A 10,000-nucleotide genomic window follows, 5' to 3' on the forward strand; every position below is an offset into this window, starting at 1 on the left:
GGAAAAGAGTTATGGTGAAGCTTGACAACGAAAACTTGTGGAAAGATACAGGAATTGTCAAGAGCTTCGATCCTGACCAAAGGACATGCATTATTGAAACTCCTTGTGGAACCGTACGTCGCAATAGAAGACATGTGAAAATTGCGTCTTCCAAACCTACTGGTGTACTCCAAAGTCCCAAAACAGCAGATCTTACCGACACTTTACTTGATGATTTTAACAATGGTCCATCCATGGCAGTTGGGAAACCCAATTGTTATCAAGCAAGTGAACCGATAATGTCACAAACTGGAATCCAACCGACAGTAACTAGATCGGGAAGAACCATTGTCAAACCTACTCATTATGACGACTTTGTTTCCTGGAAGTGATATGTTAACTTCGCGCTACTTGGTCAGATGTGTGCGATATGGACTGTCTTGTGTTATTTCAACTGTCTTGTGAATTATGATTGCATTTGGTATTTCATTTTATCAGAGTTAAGTAACTTGACATTGGTATGTTTTTAAATGTACATTCACTTTAATCTTCCTGGTGCAGTAACTTACCAAATCTGTTAATCTAGTCATGTAAAATCTAGTCCAGTTTATTTCACTATTAGATCTTGTTAACATTTCAGATACAATGCATAAATTTAACACATTAACTTTTCTTTAAAAAGGGGGAGATGTCATAATAGAATGATTTATGTACGAATTGTCTAGTTTCATTTTGTTATCATCTTATTCAGTAAAATGCTTGACTTTCGAATAAACTCTTTGATGTCGAACATGTGTGTATTCCTGCATGATAAATCAGCCTGATTTATCCTCATAGTATATCAGCCATCGAATTATTACAGACAGTATATCTGAAAGCTCCTTCTTCAGAAGTTCATAAACATTTGCTTGTCTAGAAACAATCATTTGTAATTAACACTAACAGAGAAATAGGAATTTCGGATTTGTAAGGAAAAATCAGTGAATTGCATTGTTTATTACATATATTTTCATAAAGACTCTTTCTTCCGGGGTTTTTTTCCACCTGTATCCAACTACTGAATTGTGCGCGTCCTTATATGTATCACCCGTGTTTTGACAGCCAACATTCTCAGGGACATTGTATTTCACACATTTAGAAGATTTTTAAGTTTTAAAAGAGTGCAAGGGTGTTGAATCTCCCAAAAGTCTGCTCAACTGGGCATGACTTAGCTGTCATCGTTGGTTTTTATTCTTTAAAACTTGTACATGTACACTTGTACCATGTACCAATAGTCGTACAGGTAGATACTGGAAATTTATGCCGGTTTTGATGATTATTTGAATTTTTACATACTAAACACAAAAGTTTTGAAGCATTTCAAAATTGCAAATTAAAATTGAATTTGTTTATTTAATTTTTTTTTTTATAGTTTATTTTTTGTTATTAAGATATCAATTTTAAATAGATATGTTTCAATTACTTATGACTACAATTACCACGCATAGTGTAGAAATATCTAACATATGAAGATATGGTGTAGTGCAGTGGATTTTTTATAGAGGTCATTATGAAAATAATTGTAATTGTTGAATGAGCGGTGAACTTGGAGCTTGACACAAAATAACCCCCCTCCTTGCTACACACAAAATATTACTTGTTTTTATTTCACCCATTCAAGATAATAGACATTAGAAAAAGAGAGCTACTGAAGCATGATATCACTATATTATATTAAGTTTAGTTTCTAATTTTAACTGTGATGGCGTAAAAAATAAAAATGTACAATTAAAAAAAAAAATTTTAAAAACAGTACGACCGTGGATTAAAGAAATTATACGTTTTAGGTATATAATGAATATTTGAATCCTTCAATATTATTATCAATATAATGTAATTATGTTGTAGGTTTCAAAATATCGTTCTGTCAAAATTTACAACATTTTCATTAGGTTTTCCGTTTATTGTGAAGATCGTTTATCAGGTTTTGCGTTTATCAGGTTCACCGTGTATCATATCGTATCATGCGTGTATCCTATCCTATCGTGAGTGTTTCGTGTGCTATCGTTTATCGTGTCAATTAAGAATAATGTTGCGGGTACTGTAGTCAGCAGCGTTATCAAACATGATTGGATGTCATGAAGGGCGTCATTGGAAATATACTTTCGAGCTTTCATGGATTATCCTTTGTAAATACGTATATTTGTATGTATATATGTATGGAGCTAAAATATTCATAGTTTATTCCTAAAATACATTGCAGTATGTGTACTAAAATTACTATTAGTTTTCATTTTTGTAGATGCATGTGTCTGATTTCATTATCAAAATACATTAAAATTAAAATCTGGGAGCTTTCGGTAGCTTTGTACCCTGGACCTCACCAGGGCTTTGTCATGGACCAACTGGATAGAGGCTTAGAGGTGCCCCCCCCCCCCCCCCACCAACCCACCCTCCCTGTCTCTCAGATTTTTTTTTCACTCCCCCTAAATATATAATTATTGTTGATAGTAATCACAAGGATGGGGTTAGAGGTAAATGTTATATCAGACTTGCAAGAAGGAAAATAATCAAAGCGTATAATAGATAAACTCCACAAAGTTATAGTATGTTTCTGATACATGTACATGACATACTTCATAATGAGGCACTACAGCTTACAAATGTTGAATTTACAATGAATGAATGATGAATTGACGTGTTACTTGCGGCACTTTTCGAGTTGTGTAAACAATGATTATACAAACCAGGAAGATTCAATTGCAAAGGTTAATAGAATAAATGATGGATTTACCTGTACCTCAAAACAAGATTTGCATTTATACAGATCAAAGAACAATTTACACACTGACAACTTAAAAGTTTCGAAAATGTATTTGTATCTAAACATTAAACGCATAATGCATGGTGTAATAACATTTACACAATCATTCCATCCCATTAGATTGACATTGCACTAATACCAAGAAATGTTTGTAAAAGCCCCCCCCCCCAATGGCATACTGTTGGCGTGATCGAAGCATTGCAGTTCATCCCTTCATGTATTTTCAAAAATGAAATTCATTGTTAGCTCATCTGAGCTGAAAGCTCAAGTGATTTTTCTGATCACTTATGTCCAACATCCATCTGCAAACTTTTAACGTTTTTGACTTCTCCAGAAACACTGGGTTAATTAAGAATTACCAGATTACCAGGTAGTCATATTAATATTCAAGCATCTTCAGGTAGTGCAAATTCAAGTTTGTTCAATTCAGGGGGCCCAGGGGTTGAATGGAGCATAAAAGGAGAGCAAAGTTTTTTATGAGAATATACAGGAAATTAGTTAAAACAAATCCTTCAAGATTAACAGGATCACACTTAATCATATCGAAATGCAAATGTTCCTAAGTTGTGTAGATTTTTTTACTGCCCTTGGGACTAAAGTCGGGGTTGGGGTATATTGTTTTTGTCCTGACGTCTGTCTGAAACTAGAACCTTGCTCATAACCTCTGATAGGGCTGAAACGATTCACCGAAATATCAATACTGTTCAATGTAAATGCTCAATTAAATGTTTGATTCATTGCCTCGATTTTCGGTTTGATAAGTTTATTACAAATGGGTTCAGTAAAATACATCAGGCTCGGCCTGTACATATTATTTCTACCTGCATGAGGGACAAAATAGCGTCGAATAACATTCAGACTGTTGTTTGCCTTGAGGCTGACGAAAATAATTATGAACTTTATCAGTTTAAACTAGATCGAGCGAATCGGCATCTTACTGTTTGGCAGTTTGGAAACATTTTGCTTTTAAAATTATGATCTTAAATCTTGGTAATTAAATTTTTCTTCAATGTTACTGGTGTCAATATATAGTGTTGGTTTATGAAAATCATTTTCTCTAGAACCACTGAGCCTGAAATCCTGAAGTTTTTGTGCAACTCACTACTTTATGCTAATTGAAATTTAAACTCTTTTAATGAATGAAAAATGAATAAATAACGAGCAAGAAAATGTTTATCTATATTTTCTGCCATATTGTTTTCCATGTGCCCACTCTAAATTTATCGGGCGATCCGGGCTACTTTTCGGTTGACCTGCGGCTTAAAATACTTGAAACAAGTTACTTGCCCGCTTTCGGAAGTATCAACCGGCTTGACCCGGGTGATGAAACAAGTGTGCCCAATGTACATCCAAGTTTGTTCAAACTGTGACATATAAAGCCAGAGAGAGGTCACAATAAAGTTTCAAAGTTTGATTTACACAGAGATATACAATTGATAGGCAAAATCTTTAGAAATCTTCAATCTATATAAATAAACTGTCTTCTTGCGGTGAAGGTGAATATTGTAGATTCAATTTATTCAAGCCATGACTCGATCCTGGTGCCTATATGGGGTACGTAATTTTTGTAGTAGACATTTGAATTTGTTCACAACGGGGTGGGGACGTAGTTGGGATTAAATATTTCATAAATGCATTTGCAATCTGTAACTGCAATTGTTCAAGTGAGCAATATGACCCATGGACTGAATTGACACTTTAGACTGCTGTGTGTTATCTGGATAAAATATACAATACTAGTTATGTTACTTTATGATGCTTTTAAAATGTATTTTAGAATGTTTAGGTTGACTTTGAGATGATTTTAAGATATTATGAACAATTTCAGGTTTTATGACTCCTATTCATTTGAAGTTATACCTGTAATGGGGCAGGTGCTTGCTAGAGACTGGAAATCTTACCAGTATTTAGTGGAAAGTATAAGACAGTTTCCTAATCAGGTATCTTCTTTTTTTGCAACATATGCATTAATAAGTCATTATAAAATTATTATTGTTGTACATATAAAAAATTAGTTTTAAGTAGAATTGAACAAGAAATGGAAAAATTATATGCTGATATTCACAATGATGGACAACATCTTCACCTGACTAACTCAAGAAACTGCTCATCCATCATCATTTCAAATATTTATTAGCTGATATGTGCTGAAAACTACTGAGCTTTTCTGAGTTTTATGTCAGTAGTAGTCCAGTAGAAGTAAAAAGTTCTTTGAAATGGGAACTAATTGCAATGGTTTCTTTTCATTTTATTTTTTTATATATATTTAGTTAAATGTAACTTTAAAAACATATCAAAAGTTTAGAAAAATATGTTGAGGGGAAAGCTGTTATTTTAAGGATAAAACACCATTTATTGATGAAAATCTTCAAGATCTGGAAAATCCAATTAAAATCTATGTTTTAATTCAAACTCTCTGATTTGTATCATATTTGGGTAGATAAATGTATCCAATAACAAATGTGACAAGTACATTGTATAGAAAAAAAATATTGAACGGTAAGTTGTAATTTTGAGGGTAAAACAACATATATGAAAATTTGACGAAAATTGGAAAATCCAATTTATGGTGGCATATTTCTGCCATCACTTTTCAGATAATTTATATCGACTTGCCAGATAATTATGTTGACTTATCAGATAATTATGTTGACTTGCTAGATAATAATGTCGACTTATCATATTGTGTTGACTTGTCAGATGATTATGTCAACTTTTCATTTCAAATTATCTTTTAATTTTGATTTGCTAATGCCTTTGCTAACATCTACTTTCCATTTTGTTATTTGACAATGCCAGTAACTGTCATTTACTTGTCATAATACCTGACAAGTTGACATAATTTTCTGACAAGTCGACATTGTCTGACAAATCGACATAATTTTCTGACAAGTCAACATGTCACCTTGTCAGATTATTATGTTGACTTGTTAGATAATTATGATGACATGCTGGAAAGGGATGTTGACTTGTCAGATGATTATGTTGACTTTTCAGATCTTTATGTGGACTTGTCAGAAAAATATGTTGTCAACTAGATGGCACAAACTAGGCATGGAGATGTTTTGATGTTGAATTTTTAAACTCGTGAATAAGTCAACAAAAGATCTGAAAAGGCGACATAAAGATCTGACAAGACAATATAAAGATCTGACAAGTCGACATAATTATCTGACAAGTGATGGCAGAACTATGCCACCATAGAAAGCATTTTTCAGTTACCTTTTGACAAGTGAATAACATTATCTGACAAGTCAACATAATTAGCTGTCAAGTCGATATGATTATTTGACAAGTTGACATAATTATCTGACAAGTGATGGCAGAAATATGCCACCATACTAATTGTAATTAATAGAACTCTTTTGTTTTATATCATTTTCAGATAATTTGCCATATCCTGTATTAAACAAAGATTGAAAAGAATTGAAAATGGGGATAGGAAAGCTCTAACTTTAAGTCCAAACATCACTTTTGAATGAAAAACTGACGAAAACTGTGAAATTTCATTCCAAATCCATTTTCAAAACAAAGTTATATTCAAATGATAAAAGAGGACTATGCTAGAATCCTATGAAACTGAATTCTATGACATAAATGATTCATATTTTGGGATCATAAGGAAAATGAATATCAATCTAGGAAAATAAAAAAACAGGAAATATCGTGAAATCATTTTTTTAAAAATCAATTACAGGTGACTCTTGATGGTTCAAAATTTAACTTCGATCTCATGAAATGTAATCAGGTCTTAACATTTTGCCCTAGATAATGAAGTAAATTTACTATTGATCTCTCGAACTTTCGAAGTTCTTGATCTCAAAAAATTTGGGTCCCAATAAACATATTTCATTGTTTTTCACTCTTGATCTCTCAAAGTGGTGGTAGTATAATACACACGATTACTCCATTGTATAATTATTTCGGCTTGGACCTTACCTGGATAAAGTAGGGCTGAAACAATTCACAGAAATATCGATAATGCTCAATATAAATGCTCGATTCAATGATTGATTCATTCCCTCTATCTTCAGTTCTATACATTTTTAGCTCACCTGAGCTGAAAGCTGAAGTGAGCTTTTCTGATCACCTGTTGTTCGTCATTTGTCACTCACTCACTGGATACTGTTAGTGATAGTTATCACATCAGTGCCGCTATGGTATCCCTCCATGTCACACGGTCTTTGGCTGTATTTTCGGTTTCCTGATATGTTAGGCCCGCAGTTGTAAAGTTTCTTGCCAGCGTGTTTCGCCATCTCTGCCGTTGTCGTCCTTGTTTTCGTCTGCCTCCGACCAATGTAGGGTCCCACTCGTACATTGGTTTAGGGAATCTTTTGTCTCCCATCCTCGACATGTGACCAAACCATCTCAGCCGATTTCTCATGAGTAGTGTTGAGGCATATGGTTGATCTGTGAGCTCTCGAATGTCACTGTTACGCCTTTGTTCCCACCATTTGGTCTTCGGAATAATTCTAAGACATCTGGAATCGAAGGCGTCTAGTCGTTGCTCATGTTTCCTGGTTGTGGCCCATGTCTCAGATGCATACAGCAATGTTGGAATGACAACTGCTCTATATATTCTCATTTTTGTTTTGAGGCTGATCTTTGCTCACCAAGTGTTGCGCAAGTTCTTAAATGCATTGACAGCTTTTCCTATACGAATGTTCAGCTCAGTATCGATGGAATTAATTGGTGTTACAGTTGAACCTAGGTAGTTAAACTTCTCAACTTTATCAATGGTAGACTCTCCATCTTTCACGCATGCCGATGTTTCACCTATTGGCATAACCTTGGTTTCGTCGTCTGTCTGTCCATCTGTAAACTTTTCACATTTTCAACTTCTTCTCCAGAACCACTGGGCCAATTTCAATAAAACTTTGCAAAAAGCATCCTTGGGTAAAGGGCTTTCAAATTTGTTCAAATGAAGGGTCATGCCCGCTTCAAAGCGGCGATAATCACAAAAATGCAAAAATAGGGTGGGGTCATTTAAAAATCTTCTTCTCTAGGACCACTGGGCCAGAAGAGCTGAAATTCATATGAAAGCTTCCTGACATAGTGCAGATTCATGTTTTTTAAAACCATGGCCCCCTGGGGGTAGAGTGGGCCCACAATAGGGATCAAAGTTTAACATGCAAATATGTAGGGAAAATCTTTAGATATGGGCCAAAGTGATTCGGGTGAGCGATGTAGCCCATGGGCCTCTTGTTTAAAATTGGGTTCGGTAAAATACAACGGGTTTGACCTATACATATATTTTTACATGCACGAGGGACAAAATAACGTCCAATAACGGTCAGACTGTTGTTAGCCTTGAGTCTGACAAAAACAATAATGAACTTCATCACTTCAAACTACAGAGCCAATAGGCATCTTACTATTCAGCAGTTTGGAAACAGTTTACTTCTGAAATTGGGATTGTGAATCTTTGTAATTAAATTTTTCGTCAAAGTTATTATCGGTTTCTTCTATAAAATGTATTGTATTGAAAATATTGAATCTTGGCATAATTAATGCAATACGTATCATATGGTGAAGGGGGCGTATCATTTCAGCCCTAGGAGATAGCTTGGCCGTGTTAATTAGGTGTTTACATAAGCGATACATCACCTGGGCTTCTGTCGGGGGTGGAGAGTTAATTTTTAGCTCTTCTGAGCCGAAGGCTCAAAGAGCTAATCATATGGCCACATGTCTGGCGTGCGGTGTGCGTCAACTTTTTGGAAAAATTTGTCACAGGGTATCCTTGGCCCAAGGGCTTTCATTTGTACTAAAACTAGGGTTGTGACCCTTTAACAAGGGGAGATAATTAGGAAAATGCAAACAAAAGTAGTGGTTGCTAAAAAATCTTCTTCTCAAGAACCACTGGGCAAATTATCACCAAACTTATGCATAAGGATGAGGATAGGTTGTAGATAAAAAATTGTTCAAGGCATCATCCTGGGGCAAAGGGTGTGGTCTCAAGGTCACTTCAAAGTTGACCATAAATTTTGTTTTGTTAAAACTTTGATATTTTGCTTAGTATAAGGATTAGGATCATCAAATTTTGTCAGTTGATGCATCTTAGGACCTAATATCATGTTGTCTCAAAAGTAGGTCATGGTGACCTACTTTTTGAATTTCGCAGGTAATTATTATTAAATGGAGTTTGATGCATACATGTATCTTGGACACTTTTGAGCCTATGATCATCAAAAGTTGTCAGTTGATGGATCATGGGACCTTGAACTGCGTCATGTGAAAAGTATGTCACCATGACCTACTTTCTGAATTTTATGGCTAATCATTTATGAATACATTTTAGGTTGTTAAATCAGATACCGAGAGGTTTAGAATCATCAAACCTTGTAAGTTGATGTGTCTAGAGGCCTCAAAACATATTTATTTTAAAAAGTAGGTCACAGTGACCTACTTTTTGAAATTTGCAGACATTCAAATCTTCTTCTCAAGAACCACTGGGCAAATTATCACCAAACTTATGCATAAGGATGAGGATAGGTTGTAGATAAAAAATTCACATTTTCAATTTTAGATGCATATTTTGGACACTATGAAAGCTAGGATCATCAAACTTTGTCAGTTGTCAGATACTATTTGACTTACAATTATCAAACTTTGTCAGTTGATGCATGTTGAGTCTTCAGAGTGTATTGACTAAAAAGTAGGTCACTGTGACCTATTTTTGGATTTTGACGGCTATATTTGAATATTTCAGATACTATTTGACTTACAATAATCAAACTTTGTCAGTTGATGAATCTTGAGTCTTCAGAGTGTGTCGACCAAAACTGTGACCTACTTTTGGAATTTGACGTTTATATCTGAGTATTTCAGATACTACTTGACTTCAATTATCAAACTTTGTCAGTTGATGCATCTTGAGTCTTTGGAGTGTGTTGACCAAAAAGTAGGTCACTGTGGCCTTCTTTTGGAATTTGACAGCTATATTTGAATACTATTTGACTTGTCATTTGATGCATCTTGAGTCTTCAGTGTGTCAACCAAAAGTAGGTCACCGTGACCTACTTTTGAACAGTTACATTTAAATTTTCAGGTACTATTTGACTTAACATCATCAAACTTTGTTAATTGATGAATTTTGGTTAGTGAGAATTTTTGCCTGTTCTACAATGTATCAGAAGAGCAATTTTAGGCCCATGGGCCTCTTGTTTGATTGGTCATTTTCACCCTACACCTCTCCTCCTGGTCATTGTCTTTGTTATG

At 34.6% G+C, this 10,000-nt stretch overlaps 1 protein-coding gene across 1 annotated transcript in view; it reads left to right on the forward strand.

Annotated features, from left to right (window-relative positions):
* LOC125649553 (2-methoxy-6-polyprenyl-1,4-benzoquinol methylase, mitochondrial-like) overlaps window positions 1–10,000 on the forward strand; it is a 61,848-nt gene that overhangs the window by 46,837 nt on the left and 5,011 nt on the right. The window contains exon 6 of the mRNA XM_048877180.2: window positions 4,611–4,722. Coding sequence (XP_048733137.2) covers window positions 4,611–4,722 — 112 coding nt within the window. The remainder of the gene's footprint in view (window positions 1–4,610; window positions 4,723–10,000) is intronic.

The sequence above is a fragment of the Ostrea edulis genome, chromosome 1 (assembly GCF_947568905.1).
Source record: "Ostrea edulis chromosome 1, xbOstEdul1.1, whole genome shotgun sequence".
Lineage (NCBI taxonomy): Eukaryota > Metazoa > Mollusca > Bivalvia > Ostreida > Ostreidae > Ostrea > Ostrea edulis.